The sequence below is a fragment of the Schistocerca americana genome, chromosome 3 (assembly GCF_021461395.2).
Source record: "Schistocerca americana isolate TAMUIC-IGC-003095 chromosome 3, iqSchAmer2.1, whole genome shotgun sequence".
NCBI classification, from domain to species: domain Eukaryota; kingdom Metazoa; phylum Arthropoda; class Insecta; order Orthoptera; family Acrididae; genus Schistocerca; species Schistocerca americana.
In genome coordinates, this window is record NC_060121.1 from 411,569,789 (window position 1) to 411,595,935 (window position 26,147).

Below are 26,147 nucleotides of genomic sequence, written 5' to 3' on the forward strand. Positions count from 1 at the left end.
ACACTATTTTAGTCATATTGTAATTGACTTTAGTCCTACTTCCAAACTTTGTCTATGAAGTTCTTCCCTTTATTATTGTAGTTCATCTACACTAAAGACAAGCAGAATAATGTCATTAGCAATTTGTACATATATTTCTCATAAACACATACTCCTTTTTGGTTTTTGCAGTTGACAGATATGATGACTTCCTCTAGGACTGCTGACAATAGTTGGGTCGATATGAATCTCCTTGTGTAACTACTCTTCCAGTTTTGAATTTTTCTGTATAATGATGTAGTGTAATGGAAGCTGTTGCACTAGAATATATATCCTATATTCTACAGTATTTGAACATATGTTGAATCACTGTTTTGTTTCTGAAGGGCAGTTTGTACAGATATGTTGGAACTATGTCATAAGCTTTCTCAAAATCTTTTAATCTCAGGCAAAGCACTAATTCATTCTCATTGCTCTTGTTCACAATGTTATTCAGGAACTACAGTTGGTTCTGTTGTACCTTATCCATTTTTGATAACTGGTTTGTTCCTTTAACAGATTAAAATATTAATCTTTTTCTATATTTTTGGTAATAATTTTAGTGAATATTTTACACATAACATATACACGGCTGATAGACATTTGTTAGACATAAACCATCAGCTTTACCGTATGGTTAAATGATGATGGCGACCTCTTGGGTAAAATATTCTGGTGGTAAAATAGTCCTCATTCGGATCTCCGGGTGGCGTTCTATGGATTGGAGCATGGAATGTCAGATCCCTTAATCGGGCAGGTAGGTTAGAAAATTTAAAAAGGGAAATGGATAGGTTAAAGTTAGATATAGTGGGAATTAGCGAAGTTCAGTGGCAGGAGGAACAAGACTTTTGGGTCAGGTGAACACAGGGTTATAAATCACAAAATCAAATAGGGGTAATGCAGGAGTAGGTTTAATAATGAATAAAAAATAGGAGTGTGGGAAAGCTACTACAAACAGCATAGTGAACGCATTATTGTGGACAAGATAGACATGAAGCCCACGTCTACTACAGTAGTACAAGTTTATATGCCAACTAGCTCTGCAGATGATGAAGAAATTGAAGAAATGTATGATGAGATAAAAGAAATTATTCTGATAGTGAAGGGAGACGAAAATTTAATATTCATGGGTGACTGGAATTTGATAGTAGGAAAAGGAAGAGAAGGAAATGTAGTAGGTGAATATGGATTGGGAGTAAGAAATGAAAGAGGAAGCCGCCTAGTAGAATTTTGCACAGAGCATAACTTAATCATAGTTAACACTTGGTTCAAGAATCATAAAAGAAGGTTGTATACATGGAAGAAGCCTGGAGATACTGACAGGTTTCAGATGGATAATATAATAATAAGACAGAGATTTAGGAACTAGCTTTTAAATTGTAAGACATTTCCAGGGGCAGATGTGGACTCTGACCACAATCTATTCGTTATGAACTGTAGATTAAAACTGAAGAAACTACAAAAAGGTGGATATTTAAGGAGATGGGACCTGGATAAACTGACTAAACCAGAGGTTGTATAAGGTTTCAGGGAGAGCATAAGGGAACAATTGACAGGAATGGGGGAAAGAAATAGAGTAGAAGAAGAATGGGTAGCTTTGAGGGATGAAGTAGTGAAGGCAGCAGAGGATCAAGTAGGTAAAAAGATGAGGGCTGGTAGAAATCCTTGGGTAACAGAAGAAATATTGAATTTAATTGATGAAAGGAGAAAATATAAAAATGCAGTAAATGAAGCAGGCAAAAATGAATACAAACGTCTCAAAAATGAGATTGACAGGAAGTGCAAAATGGCTAAGCAGGGATGGCTGGAGGACAAATGTAAGGATGTACAGGCTTATCTCACTAGGGGTAAGATAGATACTGCCTACAGGAAAATTAAAGACACCTTTGGAGAAAAGAGAACCACTTGTATGAATATCAAGAGCTCAAATGGAAACCAGTTCTAAGCAAAGAAGGGAAGGCAGAAAGGTGGAAGGAGTATATAGAAGGTCTATACAAGGACGATGTACTTGAGGGCAATATTATGGAAATGGCAGAGGATGTAGATGAAGATGAAATGGGAGATACGATACTGCGTGAAAAGTTTGACAGAGCACTGAAAGACCTAAGTCGAAACAAGGCCCCGGGAGTAGACAACATTCCATTAGAACTACTGACAGCCTTGGGAGAGCCAGTCCTGACAAAACTCTACCATCTGGTGAGCAAAATGTATGAGACAGGCGAAATACCCTCAGACTTCAAGAAGAATATAATAATTCCAAGCCCAAAGAAAGTAGGTGTTGACAGATGTGAAAATTACCGAACTATCAGCTTAATAAGTCACAGCTGCAAAACACTAATGCGAATTCTTTACAGACGAATGGAATAACCTACATTTCCAGCATTTGTAGACTTAGAGAAAGCTTTTGATAATGTTGGCTGGAATACTCTCTTTCAAATTCTGAAGGTGGCAGGGGTAAAATACAGGGGCTATTTACAATTTGTACAGAAACCAGATGGCAGTGATAAGAGTCAAGGGAAATGAAAGGGAAGCAGTGGTTGGGAAGGGAGTGAGACAGGGTTGTAGCCGCTCCCCGATGCTATTCAATCTGTATATTGAGCAAGCAATAAAGGAAACAAAAGAAAAATTCGGAGTAGGTATTAAAATCCATGGAGAAGAAAAAAAAGTTTAAGGTTCACCAATGACATTGTAATTCTGTCAGAGACAGCAAAGGACTTGGAAGAGCAGTTGAATGGAATGGGCAGTGTCTTGAAAGGAACATCAACAAAAGCAAAATGGGGATAATGGAATGTAGTCCAGGTAACTCGGGTGATACTGAGGGAATTAAATTAGGGAATGAGACACTTAAAGTAGTAAAGGAGTTTTGCTATTTAGGGAGCAAAATAACTGATGGTGGTTGAAGTAGAGAGGATATAAAATGTAGACTGGCAATGGAAAGGAAAGCGTTTTTGAAGAAGAGAAATTTGTTAACATTGAGCATAGATTTAGGTGTCAGGAAGTCATTTCTAAGAGTATTTGTATGGAGGGTAGCCATGTATGGAAGTGAAACATGGATGATAAATATTTTGGACAAGAAGAGAATAGAATCTTTCGAAATGTGGTGCTACAGAAGAAAGCTGAAGATTAGATGGGTAGATCACATAACTAATGAGGAGGTATTGAATAGAATTGGGGAGAAGTGGAGTTTGTGGCACAACTTGACTAGAAGAAGGGACCGGTTCGTAGAACATGTTCTGAGGCATCAAGGGATCACCAATTTAGTATTGGAGGGCAGCTGGGAGGGTAAAAATCGTAGAGGGAGACCAAGAGATGAATACACTTAGCAGATTCAGAAGGATGTAGGGTGCAGTAGGTACTGGGAGATAAAGCAGCTTGCACAGGATAGAGTGGCATGGAGAGCTGCATTAAAAATCAATCTCAGGACTGAAGACAACAACAACAACAACAACAAATCATCAATTCTAAATCTACGGATTATTTATGTATAGTATACTTTTACTTTACCAATTTTTGCCACTGGAATTTGTATATGGACTGCTAATTTTTTACATTGTTTCTGTTCACTTCTTCTACTCATCAACTGTCATGAAATCATATGAATTCTCTGTCTGAATACTTAATGATGAACCTTTCTCACAATTTCAGGTCTTCTGTCCCCTGCTGGGAGGAACTTCTTGTTTTCAATGAAGATATCAATTATATATTGACAAGAAATCCTCCTGTTATAATTATTTTTGAGATACTGGATATGATAAAATTGCATCATGCACTCACACGCTATGAAAGCCAAGGTATGTAACTAGTGTGCATCCAAATGAACAATGTCATTTTATGGTAAGAGTTTCTACAGGAAGTGGAATGAAGTTCATGAAAATAGCTGTACCTTTAGTTATTTATTTATTTATTTTTTAAAAAAGAAACCATGTAAGGGAAAACTGAAGTATTATTTAATCCTAGTACAATTGTGTGTGTATTATACTCTTATATAATCTACTAATGATATCAACTTTAATGCTTTCTTACTTTTATTATTAGTTAATGTTTCCAAAGGAAGTTTGCTCTTTGATTTGAAATTCCTCATTTTGTGGAACTGACATTTTTATCATAATATATATACATGTATTTTGCTTAGTTGAATGATGACAGAGAGAAGTTGGAGATTATGTTGTTGTCTTTGTCATGCCATACACATGTCAGGATAATGATTTCAACATGGGGATCATCATATGATCAGTGGCTGAAAAATATATTGATGGCATTTAGTTACCTTCCTTGTTGCTATTACAGGTTCAAAGTGTGGCTGGCACAAAATAGCATGGGCATTCCTGAAACCTTTAGGAGCAAATGGCCATCTAAACATAGACAAAAAAATTCGTTTACAGCTGTATAAACCAAACAGCTCTAAAGAAACGGATTACCATGGATGTGAAGTAAGTGACTCCAAAATATGGATGTGTACTGCAAGCACTACACATATCTATTACATTGTGTACTCTCAAGAATATCTGTTACAAAAGAATAAGGAAATTATTTTGTAGATGCCTATGTGCTGTTGTTTATGGCCTGCTTTCAGATAATCCTATCCATATATCAACATTTAACAATGGAAAATCTGAAATGGAATAACAGTGTTGTGAATTAGGATAGATACCTACTTGTCACATTGGGGAGGCATTGTGTAGCCAATTGGCACATTTAAGTAGTCTTCTGAATATTATTAAGCTATTGGACTAAGTCCTTCATCAGATGTAGACAAACAAGCACACATGCACAACTCACATCTATGTGACTGTTGTTGTCTCAGGATGTTGTGGCTCAACTGAAGTGAGTCGCAGCTGGGGTGTGTAGGCGGGGCACAGAAAAGGCTAATGGCAATGAATGGAGGGATAGCAGTCCAGCTTTACACTCTTCTGTGGTGATTATTAAATTTCAGACAAGTTTTGCACTCTTAAGTGAACAGAATCCCATGTCATTGACCTTGGTGACATTCCAGGTGATCCCTTGCCAGTTGCTTTGTACACCATGATGCTGGGGTCAATACTCTTATTTGTAGTGGATACCTATAGGCCAAAATCAAACAATGAAAAATCAAGGATGGTATTGTCACATACCTATAGGCCAGATTGATCATGTGTAGACTTTTGCATATGGTCTGGGTAAACGCAGTCCTCTCAGTTGCCTCAAAAAAATGCAATAGTTCTGTTGCATTTTCTTTGGGGACCCGAAGAGCCATAATTTGTAAGTAACATTATCAGCTGGTGTTATAAACCACAGTGATAATTACTTGTCAATGTTTCATGTCTCATGACATATGGAGTGCATCCCTATTTGATGGGTAATGTCACATGCTGACACAGTGTGCTCTATTACGCTGTACTAAAAATGCAGATTTTCCTTTACCCCAGCTCACCAGTGGTTGTATGTAGTGCTTGCATGGCCAAAAGAGTATTGAAAAAAATGTTCCCAATAAAGAAACACAAACTATGTAATACATGATGGTGGCATGAAACTTTTTTGAGCAATTTCACTCCTGAAAGACTTGGTATTCATTGCATCATCATTTGCTTATTTCAGAATTAGATTATTCTTTTCATTTATTCTCTCTTATTGCAATGTAAACAAGTAATTCTAAATGTTAAAAGTACTCCTGTCATTTAACACGTTTTTTCTCTTAGTTCGCATGTTGTTGTGCTGCATACACTTATTGCATATAACTCACTCACTGAGTCACTCACATCTCGTGTTCCATAAATAACTTTAATAAAGTTGTTTTAAGTACTCACATACTTACATTAATAATAAATAGTCCCATACTGAGGGAATGACTGTAGGGGGAGCTAGTGAAGGACACCTGCATTGCCACTCAAGACAAGGTCCTAGGTGAGGTTGTTTGCCATTACCTTCCTCTGACTTGTTATGAAGTGTTAAATGTGCATCTGTGTCATCTGTTGTATTTTCAGGAATGTTTAGGATGTTATAGATGTCTGTTTCTTCTGTTTAACTTGGCATTTAATTGACCTAAGATCCAACAGTGTGCATGAATTAATAGCTATTGGAGGTTTCTGTATAAATTAAAAGGAAGAGAGGTTAGATTTTAATGTTCAGTGATGTTGTTGTCATTATACATATGGTCCAGCCACATTCATGTGAGCACCATCTATGTTTGATGCCAACATGCAATAAGCATTCACAGGTAGCAGGTGGCAGCACTGCAGTGGTGGATATATAGTGTGTTGGCCAGATGTGAAAAACGGTTCAGTCGTTGTTGTACTGTGGAAATGATGCAATTTTTCTGATGTCCAAAAGGTCATGATCATTAGCATTTGGATCAAACATGGAAGTAATTCCAAAATGGAAAGTTTGTAAACTGTTTGCATGCCACTGTTGTTAAAATATAATGACCATTCACCAAATGTCACTACATACGGACTTCTGTAGCAGGTACCTCATTCATGCACCCATGCTGCTTGCTGATCATCAGTGATGAATGCTGAACTTTGCACACCACAACTGGCTTTCCAAAGGGTGGTGACAGGTGACCTTTTTGGCTGAATCACTTTTTGTGCTCCACCGACCAGATGGTCATTGAAGCAACCCCCCCCCCCCCCCCCCTCTCCGGATTTAAACTCAGTTGACTGATGGGCTGTTTGTGCCACAGATCTTCAATTGTGAAACCTAACACAGCTGGTCACAGTACTGGAGTTGGTATGGCTCTGCGTCCTAGCGGTACTTTCCAGAACCTCAATGACTCTCATGCAGTATGTCTTGATGTCTTGCAGTTGTCCATGCTGCAAAATGTGGTTATTCACGCTTCTAACGAGTGGTCACATTAATATGACTGGACAGTGTATGAGTAAGTAAAGAAAATAAAAAAAATGTGGACCTAAATGGACCTATACAAGGAGCCATTCTAGTTAGTAATACATTTCTAGTGGCACTTTTCTCAGTAAAACTCATAAATAAGCAGTTTCTCACTTTATGATATGTTTCAAAACATACTAATTGTATGAGACTAGATATCTGTTTCATCATGTAAATTTGAACCGAATAATGTATTAGTATATGTGACTCTTTTTGAAGAACGAATCTGAATGTCAATAAATGAATTTTTTTGCAACCACAAAGTAAAAATATGGTAAATATCATACGAGTCAAACAGTAACTGGGAAAATTGTGTGTGTTATAAATTTCAAAGTCTACTGAAACATAATATTTACAAACAGATACAGTATACATTATAGATTGACTACGTAAATACAGTAAAACCGTACACATTGAGGAAAACTTTTTATCATAAAATTATGCAAATAATTGTTTCACCTGACAGACTTCTTGCAAATTTTGTTAGTTTTTTAGATTTTTATTCATGAGATGATAGATATTGTTTCCTGTAGAAGTTGTCAATATTCCTGTGTTCTTTTTTGATCATTTTATCTGTACAGCTGGCAAAAATGTACTATGCATAAGCAATATAGTGCGTGCAACACATTTTTTTGCATCAGCCAATTGCCGTTGAAAAAATGTGGGATTCATTTTGTGACATGGTGTATTCCCACTTTAGCCCCTACACTTTCATGAAATTCTGATAAGTGGCAGCATTATATATAGCCTTCAAAATGGCTTCTATAATGAAGGCGCATATGAAGTAGAGAGCTGTCACTGAGTTTCTTTTGGTGGGAAACCAGATATTCAAAGGTGCTTACAGCATGTCTACGGAGAGCTGGCAGTGAACAAAAGCATGGTGAGTTGTTGGGTGAAATGTCTGTCATCTTCACAACCAGGTCACACAGACCTGACCAGTGTCTTGCATGCTGCTGAGCCACACACAGCTGTGACTTCTGCAGCATTCTAACATGCAAGGAAGCACATACATTTGAGTTGATCAATGAATTACAATCAAACACCTCACTCCACAATTGGATGTCTCTATCAGTAGTATTGACACACTGGTCAACCAGTTAGGGTACTCCTAGGTGTGTGCCTGCTGGGTTCCTTGCTGCCTAACAGAAGGCCATAAAGAGCAACAAAGGACCATCTCTGTGGAATTGCTTGTGCTTTATGAGGCAAGTTATTGAGGGATTTTGATCAGTAAAGTGCTACCACCCGATCATCCAGGCCCTTCCATTAAGTTGGTGTATGGCCATTACATTGAACAGAGATTATGTTGAAATATAGAATTTTGTGGCCATAAGAGTAGAGAGTAATACAGTGTATTAGAATTCTGAATAAAACCAACCTGCATTCAGAAAGAAAGTACTACATTACTTATTGAGTACCCTGGCACAAATCTGCCTGGTGGATTAGTGTCAAGGTCCGATGTGCCGGCCAACCTATGGATGGTTTTTAATGTGGTTTTCCATCTACCTTAGTGAATGGAGGCTGGTTCTCCTTCCTTATTCTGCCTCAGCTACACTGTGTTGGTGATTGCTGCACAAGCATCATTTCCACACATGCGTGCTCCATAATTATTCTACCATGCAAACATTTGGGGTTACACTCATCTGGTATGAGATGTTCCCGGGGAGGGGGGGGTCCACTGGGGGCTGAACCACACAATAACCCTGGGTTCAGTGTGGGGCGGTGGTGGGGTGGGTGGAATGCTGTAGCCTGTTGTGGGGTTGTGAACCACTGAGGGCTATGGCAGGACAAAGCCTCTCTGTCTTTACTAGGTCCCAGGTTTAATACATATATATGTACATACAACTTGTATACCACCAAGAGGTGCCACAGACAGCAACAATAATGGATTAAATTCATTTGGGTATATACACTCCTGGAAATGGAAAAAAGAACACATTGACACCGGTGTGTCAGACCCACCATACTTGCTCCGGACACTGCGAGAGGGCTGTACAAGCAATGATCACACGCACGGCACAGCGGACACACCAGGAACCGCGGTGTTGGCCGTCGAATGGCGCTAGCTGCGCAGCATTTGTGCACCGCCGCCGTCAGTGTCAGCCAGTTTGCCGTGGCATACGGAGCTCCATCGCAGTCTTTAACACTGGTAGCATGCCGCGACAGCGTGGACGTGAACCGTATGTGCAGTTGACGGACTTTGAGCGAGGGCGTATAGTGGGCATGCGGGAGGCCGGGTGGACGTACCGCCGAATTGCTCAACACGTGGGGCGTGAGGTCTCCACAGTACATCGATGTTGTCGCCAGTGGTCGGCGGAAGGTGCACGTGCCCGTCGACCTGGGACCGGACCGCAGCGACGCACGGATGCACGCCAAGACCGTAGGATCCTACGCAGTGCCATAGGGGACCGCACCGCCACTTCTCAGCAAATTAGGGACACTGTTGCTCCTGGGGTATCGGCGAGGACCATTCACAACCGTCTCCATGAAGCTGGGCTACGGTCCCGCACACCGTTAGGCCGTCTTCCGCTCACGCCCCAACATCGTGCAGCCCGCCTCCAGTGGTGTCGCGACAGGCGTGAATGGAGGGACGAATGGAGACGTGTCGTCTTCAGCGGTGAGAGTCGCTTCTGCCTTGGTGCCAATGATGGTCGTATGCGTGTTTGGCGCCGTGCAGGTGAGCGCCACAATCAGGACTGCATACGACCGAGGCACACAGGGCCAACACCTGGCATCATGGTGTGGGGAGCGATCTCCTACACTGGCTGTACACCACTGGTGATCGTCGAGGGGACACTGAATAGTGCACGGTACATCCAAACCGTCATCGAACCCATCGTTCTACCATTCCTAGACCGGCAAGGGAACTTGCTGTTCCAACAGTACAATGCACATCCGCATGTATCCTGTGCCACCCAACGTGCTCTAGAAGGTGTAAGTCAACTACCATGGCCAGCAAGATCTCCGGATCTGTCCCCCATTGAGCATGTTTGGGACTGGATGAAGCGTCGTCTCACGTGGTCTGCACGTCCAGCACGAACGCTGGTCCAACTGAGGCGCCAGGTGGAAATGGCATGGCAAGCCGTTCCACAGGACTACATCCAGCATCTCTACGATCGTCTCCATGGGAGAATAGCAGCCTGCATTGCTGCGAAAGGTGGATATACACTGTACTAATTCCGACATTGTGCATGCTCTGTTGCCTGTGTCTATGTGCCTGTGGTTCTGTCAGTGTGATCATGTGATGTATCTGACCCCATGAATGTGTCAATAAAGTTTCCCCTTCCTGGGACAATGAATTCACGGAGTTCTTATTTCAATTTCCAAGAGTGTAGTTGAACTGAGCTTGGATGACAGATATAGGCACACCAGTCCATACGGTTTCAACTCCTTGCCAGAGTCCATCAGTTGTAGTGCCTACATTGTGGTGGAATGCCAGTCAATCATCAGCACATGACCAAATGTTTTCAATGGAGAATATGCTGACTAGAACAACAGTTGAGATCCCTCCATATTGAGGCAGGTCAAGACAGCACAAGCAACAGGAGTCTTGCATTGTCTTTTGAAAGATAATGTTGCATATACCTTGAAGATAGGGCAAAACAACTGGCCTTAACATGTCAGAAATACAATATAACACCAGCTGTTCAAATTACTGAGTATGTGAAATAGGTGTGATCGTGTTGTGTACACAATTGCACATGTGAGATTGCAGCCCTATAAATGTCAACACAGTCATTAAAAGGGAGATGTGGCTGTGCATGCACATTCTGTTCTGATGGGAGAGGGAGGTGTGGCTGCGAGTGCGTGTGTGTTTTGACAGCTAAGGAGGCATGCCAGTCATGCTCAAATAAGCTCTGAAGTGACTGAATGAGTGTGACCGGATGATCAGTAGATGGCAGACATTGAGACTACGAGAAGTATCACATCTTTAGGAGAGGTGGGGGGGATGTAAACTCAGGCTGTGGTGCTTGATCTGGGAAAATCTAGGGATGCTCAGCCATTGGTGCAAACTACGGAAGGAGTACTGGCCACGGTTGAACTGAGTGACCAGTATAGGCACTAAATAAACTTATAACTGGACCAGAGTAGATGCAGAAAAGTCAGAACACCATTACAAAGAGAAAAGTAAGATAACTGCATCAGTGAAAGTATGCATTTGATTAAGCAAGTAGTTTTTAAATTATTCAATGTCAAAGGTTTTATGATTAAAATGAACTTAAAAAATTAATATCTCAACAATGCATTGTGCATTTTTCATAAATTAAGTATCCATGGATATGGCTCATAGTGCTCTATCAGAAGACAATAAGAGATTTTTATAAACATTATGTATTTTAAACTGCAGGGCAGAATAAGCTTTCATACACAAAAGAGTGATATTTCAGTAAAATAATTTTCGAATCAATGAAAATATTTACAGCATAACAAAGTAGTCTTAGATATTGATGTATAAATGAACTCAGTTTTATTAGTTTTTATTTATTAACAAAAAATATCTGAAAGTAATGATTACACTAACAAAATGCTAATTGTTGAACAAACAAATGACCTTAGCAGTAAACCAAGTGCAACAGTGGAAAGCAGAGTAAATCTAATTGCCAACTAATATATCACACATATGTGTACTGTAAAATAAATAGTTTTATAATTGGAAGGATGTTGCTTTGACTCATAACACTGCGAGTACTTAAATAAGCAGTTGCAATTTTGATCACGGGTAATTCATTTGCTAGAGGCAGAACTGTGAACACGTGCATAGGTGCAGCAAAAAATTTAGGACAACTAACTATATGATTAGTATTTTTCATGTGTTTGCATCAAACACTTATAAATATTTCAGTGAGTTGACCTAGCAAGCAGACTAATAATAAGTCACACTAAGTGAACAGGACAGAATTCTAAAAAAATTTCTGTTGTTAATTTAGTGCGTGAACTGAATGAGTGGTTTTATTTGGTTGGTCAATGTGGAACTTTAATTTTAAAGTATATGCTGAATGAATTTTGAACTATTTCTGAGAATTTTATTGAAACTTAATTAAGGCAGTAGTGAGATACTTTGGTGGTTTTCTTTTATTTTATTTCACCCAGTTGTTATGTTGATTTCATGTTGAGGGAAAATAGGTTAATAAATTCAGTTTTATTTAAATAAAAAAATACTGTGACTTGTGAGCATTAATTGTTATTCACTTCATAATCCTAACTGCATATTTTAATTATTGAACATTTGTGATTTGACAAATGTGACTAATTGATTCCTAGATGGCAGTACAGCCAAATTGTAATAACCAACCATTCATTCTGAAACCAAGGAAGAGTGCTTCTGATTCTTTCAGTTTGTAATTCATTCAGTCACATGTGTTAGTTCAAGAGCAAAAAAACAATTGTTGGTAGCACAATTATTGCTTTTGTAACCACTACAACTGCACATCCAAAACATTGTGCCAGGTGATAGGACAGAGTGACAATGATGAATGCAATCCAGCAATGTTATTTCTCTGTGTAACCTTCATACACAGATATGTCCATCATGGTGCTGTACACAGAACTGAGACTCGACTGAAAAGATAGGATGTTGCCGCTCCTGTGCATGGTGCTGTCGTTGGATGAACCACTATTGGTGAGCCTCTGCCTGTTGTCTCATGAATGGGTAATTGTCACAGTTTTCACTACCCTGACACTATGTGGTGCTCTAAATGTTGTTGCACTGTCTGTGTGGATACTTGTCCTTCGTCTTTTCTTTCTCAGTGGATGTGATGTGACTGTGTGAATCTGCATGACCGAGTGAACAGTATGTCTCTTCCCTTGGGCACTTCTTGTGGAGGACCACTGTGATTTTGTACGGTGCTGAGTATAGCCCTCCTGAATCTGTTGATTCTGTATTCACATTTTTGGGAGCCTGATCTACATCAGCGACAATATTATGGAATAATAACTGTGTTCCCAGTAGGTCATGATCCTGCTGCTGTCAAATTCAGACACATGGTGGTAGGTGTTCCTCCTGCTTACAGAAGTCATAGCACAATATTCCCACAAGTAACCAACATTCCAATGCATTTTCATGATGAGACCCAAACTGAGAAATCTCTCCTTATACAGGGTGTTACAAAAAGGTACGGCCAAACTTTCAGGAAACATTCCTCACACACAAAGAAAGAAAGTGCGTTATGTGGACATGTGTCCGGAAACGCTTACTTTCCATGTTAGAGCTCATTTTATTACTTCTCTTCAAATCACATTAATCACGGAATGCAAACACACAGCAACAGAACATACCAGCGTGACTTCAAACACTTTGTTACAGGAAATGTTCAAAATGTCCTCCGTTAGAGAGGATACATGCATCCACCCTCCATCGCATGGAATCCCTGATGCACTGATGCAGCCCTGGAGAATGGTGTATTGTATCACAGCCATCCACAATATGAGCACGGAGAGTCTCTACATTTGGTACCAGGGTTGCATAGGCAAGAGCTTTCAAATGCCCCCATAAATGAAAGTCAAGAGGGTTGAGGTCAGGAGAGCGTGGAGACCATGGAATTGGTCCGCCTCTACCAATCCATCAGTCACCGAATCTGTTGTTGAGAAGTGTGCGAACACTTTGACTGAAATGTGCAGGAGCTCCATCGTGCATGAACCATATGTTGTGTCGTACTTGTAACACACATGTTCTAGCAGCACAGGTAGAGTATCCTGTATGAAATCATGATAACGTGCTCCATTGAGCGTAGGTGGACGAAACCAAAATGAGCTCTAACATGGAAATTAAGCGTTTCCGGACACATGTCCACATAACATCTTTTCTTTATTTGTGTGTGAGGAATGTTTCCTGAAAGTTTGGCCATACCTTTTTGTAACACGCTGTATACAGATTGTAGGCGGTGTTATTCTTACCTACTTTGTGCAGTTGAAATCATAATCATTTGCACATTAAAAAATTGGCATGAAGTGAACTGCATTTTTTGCATGTTGTCTTTGTCCTGTTGCTATTTTAATGCTTACAAGTAAATGTTAGTAACTCAAATGAAGTAGTAAATGCAACTCTAACTTTCTGTTAATACTAAAGTGGACACACAATTAAGAAATGAATATTCTTTCAGGCATACAGATGGTGGAAGAATGGTTCATGGAAACTGTATCCATCATCACTTTATGTTATGGTGAAAGGTATAACGGAACCTAGAAATTTACCACCTTCTTTACGTTCTCATGTTGCCTTACAGCCTGAAATTTCCAGCAGTGTACAACTGAACCAAGAATCTGAGCCTAAGAAACAACAATCACATCAGGAAAGTGTAAGTATTCTTGTATTATAAACATTTTTATGCAGTTATGGGTCCTAATTAGAGGTTGATAAAGTAATTGTTTTGTTATCACTTGTATGCATTGTTTGGTTTTCACATTTGATCATGTAACTGAAGAGTTCTGCCCTCTTTGGTATAGCCTGTATCTAAGAGAGATTTGTGCAAATGTTACCTTGCTCAGGGATTCCTCACTGTACATTTACACAGTTGCAACTGGCTTAAGAGGTGTTTTAGATAGTCTGTCACCTTAGTTGTGTTGTCATGTTCCACTTGTCATCTGGCACATATCAAGAAAATATGATATTGAACGTAAACATTGTGTCAAGTGAATGTTAACATTTGAACCTGTTAAATGTAGTTATCCACCACCATCCGTTTGCTTTCAGTCTATTTAATTTTTGGCCTTCTAGCACTTAATTTAACACTATGCTGATGTGGGGTACTGGTTTATCTGCCACTGGTCTGTGCTGATATGATACAATAAACATTCAAGTCTTCAGTCGTGAATGCTTAGTGATTTGCTTCCTATGATACTTACTATCTTCATTTTGAAACTGACTACTGTGTTGTAACATTTTAAATTTTTGTGTAATTATTGTTTCAGATCATAAAATTGTTATTTCATATGGGGAGATGAAGTAATAAATTAAATAATAAAGGGAAGCCTAGTGGGTTTATGAATGAAGGAGACATAGTTTATTAAGTTAGATTTCATATTTAAAGTGTGTTTATATACTTGATCTATAAATAATGAAAGGAATAAAGGTATCATCTCACTCGAGTAGTTGAGGGCTAGGGATCAAGCTGTAGATAGGCACATAAAAAAAACCTGAGAGCTAACTATTAGAGAAAAAAGACACACACTTGTCTACACTGTACCAGCACTACAGCAGGGGTCAGTCTAGAAGATGGTAGATAGCCTTATGCTGTCTTGCATGGCCTCTGATCAACCATTAAAGTAGGACTCAGAGCTCATATCATGAGTTGAACATGTTTTGTAATTACTACAAGGTGTGACTATAAAGAAACTGGACTGGTTGTTGTGCACATTTCCAGATTTGTCAATGACAAAGAGAAAAGTGGGTGAATAATCTTTGAACTCTCCCTGACACATATACAAAATTTAATGTTTCTGTGGTGGTTAGTCTGGATGTAAGCCTTCTTAGAAATGGGTCAGGTGCCTGAGTTCCATTGGAATTATGCTACACTCTAAAGTGGGACAACATGTTGACATCAAATTCCTCACAAAACTTACAGTTTCTTGAAACAAACTTAAGATGATCAGTGTATATCTCATATACAGGTTTTTGAATGGGTTAAGAGGTTTAAGGACTGTATGGAAGATGTCTGAGATGATCTGAAATTGGGTCCTTCTTCCACTTCAGAAACTGAAGAGAATGTGGAGAAGTTCAGTAGAAATGTTCTATAAAATCACTGTCCAAGAATTCAAGCAATTTTAGAACATGCCTGCATCAGTAAGGAAACTGTTAGGCAGATTTTACATCATGATCTTGGCATGACAAAGGTTTGTGCTAAAGTGGTGCCAAGAATCCTCACAAAGAAGCAACAGCAACATTGAGTGGACTGTTGAGCTAACAGTCTTGAAAACATTGAAAATGATCCTGATTAACGCAGCAAAGTAAACGTGGTTATTCCAATGTGATCCAGAGACTGAGTGACAACCCATGCATTGGGAGAGCCTTCAGTCTCCTAGGAAGAAGGAGGCACATGAGCAAATCAAAATTCAAAGCAGTGATGATACATTACTTTGATATCTGAGTGATTAACTACATTGATTGGATGCCTGGAGGTCAGACTGTGAAACAAGCTTATTATGTAACTGTTCTGTAGATCCTCTGTGAACTTTTGCAGTGAAGGAGACCAGATACATGGAAGATTTGCTCATGGATTCTTCATCAGAACAACGCCCTAGCACATAATGCAATGTCTTTGAAGAGGCTTTTGGCAAAAAACAAGACTCCAGTGATGGAATATCCGTCATATTCACCTGACCTAGCACTATGGGATTTCTTTCTCTTCCCAAAACAGAAGTCTGTGCTCAAAGGAACCAGGTTTGTGTCCATGGATACAGTGAAGGAAAAAACAATGAGCCTCTTCAACAGCATAAAAGAGAATGACTTGTAGTACTACTTTCAACTGGAAAATTTGCATGGAGTGGTGCAGAAACTGAAGAGGGGACTACATTGAAGGGGATAACATTTCAGAGTTAGAGGATGAGTCTGGTTTCTTTATTGTCATGACTCGTATCTACTACTGAATGGGCTTTTTGTGTAGCACCTTGGTTGCCGTCATTTGGTGCTCTCAGACTTCTGCTGGTTTTTTTCACAAGCAGCAGTTTGTATGGGGTAAAAAAGTTGGTTGACAAACCTAATCTGATTCATTATGTCACCAAACTCTTCAACATAACCAAACCAGAGACTTTGCCTTTTGGTGCTTGTAGACACACCAGTTTGGTGATTGTATGCCTCTACTGTAGTTGCAGGGGCAACAGTATGAATGATTGACTGATCTGGCCTTGTCACATTAGCCAACATGGCTTTGCTCTGTTGGTTCTATGAGGAGCTGAAAACAAGGAGACACAACAGTCATTATATTTGTCAGGTACATGCAGCCCTGCTGCATGACTTCATGATGATGGATCCTATGGTTAAAAAATTACAAAGTCTTCCAGATGAAAGAGAGACATTTGTATGAATTTCTGGGTGTAATAATCGCGAGAAACAAAACTGATACGCTATGGATTGGAATGTGGACTGTTACATCTCTTAATCAAGATGATAGATAGGAGGATTTAAAAAGAGAAATGAATAGGTTGAATGGGATTAATAGGTTAAACATAGTGCTAACTAATGAAATGTGATGGAAAGAAGAACAAGATATTCTTTCAGTTCAATATGGGTTTATGAACATAAAATAAAATGGGGCTATGCAGGAGCAGGTCTGATAATAAATAAGAAAATGGGAATGCTGCTAAGCTACTATGAACAGCATGATGAATGCATTAAATTAGGCAAGACAGGCACACAGCTAACTTTCACCTCAGTTTGTACAAAGTTATGAGGAAATCCTCTGGCCTCATTCAGTGTATTTATACTCCAGAAGAGGACAGCTGGAACACCAAATGGAAGTAAGGAAAGGCAATCATTCAAACATGGACTTTCAGAATGAGACATGGACTTTTAATGGAAAAACAATTTGGAAATAAGGACTGTTCAGTGAGCAATGAGGAGAGGTATGTTGGAAATTATTAGCAGAGACAGAAAAACAAACAAATGGGTGAGAAAACATACTGCAATCGAAGAAGCAATTATGACAATCATGAAAATGGAATGGAGTTGGACAGGACATGTAACAAAGTGAATGGATAGTAGAGGAACCAATTTCTTCATAGATTCCAAGAGATAAAACATGTCTGGGTGGACAACTAAAGAAAGGTAGGTGTGTGACATTAGAAAAACATGCAAGATTAAAATGGACACATACAGCTGAAGACCGAAATCTGCAGTAGATACAAAATAACAGGTGATAATTTTGGTGATGTTCATGATGGTGATGGTAGTGAATATGATGATGATGATGATGATCTAAACCTGCCTCTCTTCTTTTTACTTCTTTTTCCTGGCATTATCCCACATCTTCATGGGATTAGTATATTATTCTGGATTTGGCATTGTTAGTATTGGAGGTTGGCCAGATGCCCTTACTGTTACCACCCCTCCCCAGTACAGATTTTACCTACCCCATCTATCTGTATCTAGAATTATCCCATGTGAAAGTGTCAGAATGTTTTCAAACTGTTTGAAAATTATGTTACTGAGGTGGGGCTTTTATACCAGTGAAGCAACAACCTAGTCAGATTGGGAGACAGTCTGCAAACAATGTCCAAGCTAGCTGGCAAACCAGCCCTCATCGATAATCCATGAGGCAGATTTGATCTGGGCCATTGTACATCCCTGAGTTCCTGGTGGGTGATGGAAGCCTGCCTTTACAACATTAATTAACCCATTTTTCCATTTGCATTATAGAAACAGTTTTATTTTTTGAAATAAGGTCAAACAATAAAAAATAAAGTGGTTTGAGATGAATTGATGATATTTATAAAATTAACAACAAATTTAACAAAAACCTTAATATAAGCTACACTAATACTGACCTTTGCCTGTATTGCTTTGTCCAATATATGTAGTGCAGAGTGTTATTGTAGATAAAAGTTGCCAATAAATCAATAAATATATGAGGAGTGTTCAAAATAATAGGTGCAAGACAACACTGTGGCTATAATTGAAGTTTTCATTCAAAAATAATCACCAGAAACATGAGCACAATTATCCCACTGTTTCGTGAGCTGAAGGATTCCCTGTTCCCAGAACAGGCTGTGATTGTGACAGGAGCTTGTCCTCCAGTGTGTTCTTTAGTTCATTGTTCAAGCTGAAGCACTTCCCTTTGAGGTGATTTTTAAATGGACCAAACACATGGAAGTCACAGGATGACATATCCAGGCCTTAGGGTGGATGCTCAAGCTGCTCGCACTTGAACTTGGCTATTACACTTTGTGTGACCTTGGAGATGTGTGAATACACATTATTGTGGTTCAGAATCATTCCCTCCATGAACAGTGCAGGATGTTTACTCTTGATGGTCTTGCATAGCCTACAGATTGTCTCACAACACACATCACTGTTAATGAGTTTTTCCATGCTCAGAGAATTCAACGAGTATTGGACCTCGGACATTGAAAAAGACAGTGAGCACCACCTTGGATGCCTTAGGACAGAGCTTTGAATTTTTGAGAGGGAGGTGACAGTGCATGCTTCCATTGCCTAAATGTCTCACTATGGTATCCCAAAGTGGCATATGCAAATTTCAACTGGTTTGGTTGTTATGATGATTTGTACATGTCTTGTACCTTTATAGTTGAACATTCCTTATACATACATTGATGTGAGGTAAATAGTAAGAGGTAAACCACAAGTGAGAATATAATGAAGAAACACCAACTTTTTCTGGAAGGGTGGTATTTCTGTCTGTTGTGATATATAGTCATTTGGAGACTTTTTAATATAATAAAGCTAATGTCACTAATGACTATTAGATTTTGGTGTTGACATTTAATCAATAATATGACATAAGGAAGCAGTTCATGATGGGTAGTTCTCTGTGCTAATATGTGTCATGGCTTTTACTGCATCCATCAATGTTCCCCATTAATGATGGGATGATGGATGTATAGGTCCAACACTACAAGATATGTTCTGAGTTGTTTAAGATATGTTCTGTTGTCTAATTTTAAGTTTCTACTCTTAACAGGTCAAAATTTTTCAGTGATTTGTCATGTATTAAGTTTGCCCAGTATTTTAAATGACCTGTCCAAGTCTTGTCTGTGTAAAAAAAGTGAATGTTATCCACAGGCAACTGTAGAAAAAATTCAGTGGTCACGACTGCCTTTCCAGTCATGCAAAGTGCCAAATCATTGTGTATCAATGTTTGGTCCCACAACCCAGAGTGGATGTCTTTCTCTCTCCTTCAGTCACTCTGGCAGTTTGTTGGCCTGTGGGATGGATCATGAGATCTGCATCTATGAGGTAAGATATTTATCTTCCATAATGATATTTTTGCTTATTTTAACATTCCTGTATAACTGAAGAAGCAAAGTAGCAAAATCTGAGAGTGGTACCAAAATTAACAAGAATTTTCCTCTACTAGTTGACAGAACAATAATTTCAGATTATGCCACAATATTTCTTCATTGGACATCATGTTTTACCAGTGCATCAGTGGCATCAGTGTGAAAACATGATTGTTGTCAGTGTAACTGTTTTTGTAAGCAGTCTTCCATGTGGTCGGCAATTTTTCAATGGCAGTCATTAAGTACCAATGTCCTAACATCAGGTGCTGCTTCTTGTTGGGGAAATCACCAGTAGAAACTGTTGCAATGATATGGATGGCTTATGGGGAGGAAGCTTTAAGCCAAGTGAGAGTTTACAAGTTGTTTTCTCATTTGAAAAGTGCTCAACTATCAATTGAAGACAAATCACAGCCAGGACATCCCTGGATTTCCACAACAGATGAAAACATTGCAAAAACGCCATGTTGTGATCCTGTTTGATCCTCATAGAACAGGTGATGAAGTGGTGGAAATGACTGGAATATCCTAGGATTCATTGGGATTTGTGCTAATGATTTTTGACTGAAGATCCAAAGGTAAAATATATTGCAGCAAAATTAATTGCACTGTGCTTTCTGACAACCAGAGAACCAAGCATTTGCATGTATGCTGGGAATTGAATGAACAGTCAGAAAGTGATACGATTTTGATGAAAACGACATCACAGATGACAAATCATGGCATTATGGTCATGATCCAGATACCAAGCAACAGTCCTGCCAATAAAAGACTTCTTCATCATCAAGACCTAATAAAGCAAGGCAAGTATGATACAATTTGAGGACAATGTTGGTTTGTTTTTTGACAGCAAGGGAATCATCCACCATGAATTTGCTCCCCAGGGTACCACAGTTAACTGACATCACTTCCTTGCAGTGCTAAAATGATTACATGAAGCAGTGAGAAAAACACCCCACACTGTGGCAATGCCTCTGTGCGTACAGCATTAAGGGCCAGGCAGTTTTCTAAGCACTAAACAGCATAGCTTCTGATGAGTTTAAAAACTGTTTCCATCAATTGAAAATATGTTGGGGTAAGTGTATTATGTCTGATAGATACCATTTTTGAAGGTGTTTAAGTGTTTTGTCAAATACATCAGTGTTTGTGAAACATTTCTTGTAATATTTCCCCCCTTATGAACAGAAGATTTTTTGCAGAATTTTGTAATGCAACCAAATTGCTGTTATGCATTATTTTATCATAAGGTAATATACCTTAAGTGACATTAGGTACATAATGGTAAAAAATAAAGAGGAGTAGCTGAGCAAAAGAAAAGAAAGTGGTGCTAAGCTGGCGTAGGGAACTACAAAGAAAAGAACTGATGGAAAAGATGAGAAAGTTTGGAAGTGGATGTTAGCTAAAAGAAGAAAGTTTGTGACTTCAGTCTGTAGGATATCAGCTCTCAAATTGAGACCAATAAGACTTAATCATTAGAAATAAAGACGACACTCAAATGGTGGCATGAGATGACACAAGAAAGGAGGATTCTGGGACGATGCAGCTTATCTCTGAAGGAAGAAAGTTACAGCATGATCATTCAGTCTGGATCCATGAAGCACATTGTTACTGATAATACAGGATAGCACAGATGTTTGGTAATCTTCATAGGCTTCACTACAAGAACGACATCAAGAAATTTTCTTAAAATTTTGAGGAAGTATTTTCATGAAAATTTCCAAGAAGAGATATCTCCATTCTTTATATGAATCAGGTAGACACAATAGTGACAAAATAAGAGAAATTAAGGCATCTATAGTAACATATAGGTATCATTCTTCCTGAATGATAATTGTGATTGAAATGGGAAGTGAATGTAGCATGCATGTGTAGGTGTAAAACTGAAATTTGATTCGAAGTAACTGGAAAGAAGAAAATTAGATATAAAGGCAGAAAGACTCATAAGTATGACAATGAAATAAAAATTAATAAGTAAATGACAAATATTGTTCCCTTCTGTTCCAGCAAAGAAAAGAAAGCAATGGTAATAAGTGTAGTGATATTTTGTAATGTAGTATACACACCACAATAGGATCATCATCTGACATCACTTTTCTGCTGCTACTTATTTCATGTGGTGAGCAATTTAAGCTAACACTGAAATCCTGTACATACTGTGTGTAAATTGCTGGTGTTTTAGTGCTAAATAATTATTTTAATAAAATATGGCATTTCCTGGTTTATTGATTTGCAAATATAAAAAGCTAAATATCTTCTTAAGAAAAAAGTTACATTATGTTCAGTTATTTACTTTGCACAAAAAAGGTAGTATTCTTTTTGTAGAACAAATACTTCTTTACCTTTGACTTCACTACCTGAGAAAATTTCCCAACAAACATTTATGCTAATTAAGTATTTTGGCTAGTCTTTATATAAGTTCATCTATGGTTGTTTTTTTGCTTTTGATTCTCATGTTCAACAAAAAATTTAATTTCAAACAAATTGAAAAACTCTGACAGTAAGAGATAAAATTAAGAGCATTAAGGTGTAAAATTGGAGCTTGTGTTAGGATGTTATCAGTAGAATTAAGAGAAGTTACTCTCCACCCCCAAAAGCTAAAGCAACTCTATTTACTAGAAAACTCACTTATCAGTAACCACTATTTGTTACTTGCTTTTCCACCACTTGAAATGCCCTTGATTTGAAACAAATTGTTTGAAAAATATTCTCCAGACATTCCACCAAATGAAATCTTCATAGCATCAGTGCAAAACTAGCTTGAGCTAGTTTTGCACTGATGGCATATACTTGTATTTTACTACACCAACACAACAAAGACTGTTGTGTGAATTCAAATGGATGGCAATTGAAGGATTCCAGAAGTTTGAGCATGGGTGAGACATGTGCCTAGATCCATTGTTATTATGGAATAGAAAAACAGTAGAGCATTAAACCCATATATTGCCCCATGGCATTAAGAAATAAGTGATAGGGTCAATCTAATTGCAAAATTCTGTGTAAACATACACTCCTGGAAATGGAAAAAAGAACACATTGACACCGGTGTGTCAGACCCACCATACTTGCTCCGGACACTGCGAGAGGGCTGTACTAGCAATGATCACACGCACAGCACAGCGGACACACCAGGAACCGCGGTGTTGGCCGTCGAATGGCGCTAGCTGCGCAGCATTTGTGCACCGCCGCCGTCAGTGTCAGCCAGTTTGCCGTGGCATACGGAGCTCCATCGCAGTCTTTAACACTGGTAGCATGCCGCGACAGCGTGGACATGAACCATATGTGCAGTTGACGGACTTTGAGCGAGGGCGTATAGTGGGCATGCGGGAGGCCGGGTGGACGTACCGCCGAATTGCTCAACACGTGGGGCGTGAGGTCTCCACAGTACATCGATGTTGTCGCCAGTGGCCGTCGACCTGGGACTGGACCGCAGCGATGCACGGATGCATGCCAAGACCGTAGGATCCTACGCAGTGCTGTAGGGGACCGCACCGCCACTTCCCAGCAAATTAGGGACACTGTTGCTCCTAGGGTATCGACGAGGACCATTCGCAACCGTCTCCATGAAGCTGGGCTACGGTCCCGCACACCGTTAGGCCGTCTTCCGCTCACGCCCCAACATCGTGCAGCCCCCCTCCAGTGGTGTTGCGACAGGCGTGAATGGAGGGACGAATGGAGACGTGTCGTCTTCAGCGATGAGAGTCGCTTCTGCCTTGGTGCCAATGATGGTCATATGCGTGTTTGCCGCCGTGCAGGTGAGCGCCACAATCAGGACTGCGTACAACCGAGGCACACAGGGCCAACACCCGGCATCATGGTGTGGGGAGCGATCTCCTACACTGGCCGTACACCACTGGTGATCGTCGAGGGGACACTGAATAGTGCACGGTACATCGAAACCGTCATCGAACCCATCGTTCTACCATTCCTAGACCGGCAAGGGAACTTGCTGTTCCAACAGGACAATGCACGTCCTCATGTATCCTGTGCCACCCAACGTGCTCTAGAAGGTGTAAGTCAACTACCCTGGCCAGAAAGATCTCCGGATCTGTCCCCCATTGAGCATGTTTGGGACTGGATGAAGCGTCGTCTCATGCGGTCTGCACGTCCAGCACGAACGCTGGTCCAACTGAGGCGCCAGGTGGAAATGGCATGGCAAGCCGTTCCACAGGACTACATCCAGCATTTCTACGATCGTCTCCATGGGAGAATAGCAGCCTGCATTGCTGCGAAAGGTGGATATACACTGTACTAGTGCCGACATTGTGCATGCTCTGTTGCCTGTGTCTATGTGCCTGTGGTTCTGTCAGTGTGATCATGTGATGTATCTGACCCCAGGAATGTGTCAATAAAGTTTCCCCTTCCTGGGACAATGAATTCACGGTGTTCTTATTTCAATTTCCAGGAGTGTATTATCGGTTAGTCTTGTCAACTATCACAACCATCACAACTCAGATACAGAGGTTACTGAAAGATTAGTCCACTGAGAGATTAGATTTGTATGATTGTACAGCTGCTGAGAAGCCATTTGTAGAGAGGTGCAAATGATCCTCTGTAGAGCAATGGAAGAAGTTTATATGCTGTTGTACATAATGTAGTACTCTGATCAGTCTCTGCTGATCTGGCAGGTTCCTGCAAATAGTAGTACCTGCATATGCTGTGCTGACCATATTCTAGTATCGTCTTGAGCCATTACTTTTGGTTGTCAAACTGAAAGTAAGTGTTTATGAAAATACTTTAAATGGCAGAATACTTCATATAACTTGACGATAGTTGGGAATCATACTTTACCCATGTCATAAAAATAATGCTTATCTCCACAAAGCAAGGATCTACACCTACATCTACATGGATACTCTGCAAATCACATTTAAGTGCCTAGCAGAGGGTTCATTGAACCACCTTCACTATTCTCTATTATTCCAATCTCGTATAGCGCGTGGAAAGAATGAACACCTATATCTTTCTGTACGAGCTCTGATTTCCCTTATTTTATCGTGGTGATTTTTCTTCCCTATGTAGGTCAGTGTCAACAAAATATTTTCACATTTGGAGGAGAAAGTTGGTGATTGGAATTTCATGAGAAGATTCCGTCGAATTTGAAAATCGCCTTTCTTTTAATGATTTCCAGCCCAAATCCTGTATCATTTCTGTGACACTCTCTCCCATATTTTGCGATAATACAAAATGTGCTGCCTTTCTTTGAACTTTTTTGATGTACTCCATCAGTCCTATATGGTAAGGATCCCACACCACACAGCAGTATTCTAAAAGAGGACAGACAAGTGTAGCGTAGGCAGTCTCCTCAGTAGGTCTGTTACATTTTCTAAGTGTCCTGCCAATAAAACGCAGTCTTTGGTTAGCCTTCCCCACAACATTTTCTATGTGTTCCTTCTAATTTAAGTTGTTTGTAATTGTAATACCTAGGTATTTAGTGGAATTTACGGCTTTTAGATTAGAGTGATCTATTGTGTAACGAAGTTTAAAGTTTAGCGAGTTTCTTTTAGCACTCATGTGGATGACCTCACACTTTTCGTTATTTGGGGTCAACTGCCACTTTTCACACCATTCAGATATCTTTACTAAATCATTTTGCCGTTTGTTTTGATCTACTGATGACTTTATTAGTTGATAAATGACAGCGTCATCTGCAAACAACCGGAGACTGCTGCTCAGATTGTTCTCAAAACCGCTTATGTAGATAAGGAACTGCAAAGAGCCTATAACACTACCTTGGGAAATGCCAGAAATCACTTCTATTTTACTTCATGACTTTCCATCAATTACTACGAACTGTGACCTCTCTGACAGGAAATCACAAATACAGTCACATAACTGAGACGATATTCCATAAGCACGCAATTTCACTACGAACTGCTTGTGAGGTACAGTGTCAAAAGTCTTCCGGAAATCCAGAAGTACGGAATTGATCTGAAATCCCATGTCAACAGCACTCAACACTTCATGTGAATAAAGAGCTGGTTGTGTTTCACAGGAATTATGTTTTCGAAACCCATGTTGACTGTGTGTCAATAGACCATTTTCTTCAAGGTAATTCATAATGTTTGAACACAATATATGTTCTAAAATCCTGCTGCATATTGACGTTAATGATATGAGCCTGTAATTTAGTGGGTTACTCCTACTACCTTTCTTGAATATTGGTGTGACCTGTGCAACTTTCCAGTCTTTGGGTACAGATCTTTCGTCAAGCAGATGGTTGTATATGATTGTTAAGTATGGAGCTAATGCGTCAGCATACTCCGAAAGGAACCTAATTGGTATACAGTCTGGACCAGAAGTCTTGCTTTTCTTAAGTGATTTAA

The 26,147-nt window shown here is 39.5% G+C and overlaps 1 protein-coding gene across 1 annotated transcript in view; it reads left to right on the top strand.

Moving 5' to 3' along the window:
- Positions 1-26,147, top strand: part of LOC124607315 (jouberin-like) — a 297,391-nt gene that overhangs the window by 125,075 nt on the left and 146,169 nt on the right. Inside the window, exons 3-6 of the mRNA XM_047139613.1 lie at positions 3,664-3,809; positions 4,306-4,448; positions 13,977-14,171; positions 19,610-19,783. Coding sequence (XP_046995569.1) covers positions 3,664-3,809; positions 4,306-4,448; positions 13,977-14,171; positions 19,610-19,783 — 658 coding nt within the window. The remainder of the gene's footprint in view (positions 1-3,663; positions 3,810-4,305; positions 4,449-13,976; positions 14,172-19,609; positions 19,784-26,147) is intronic.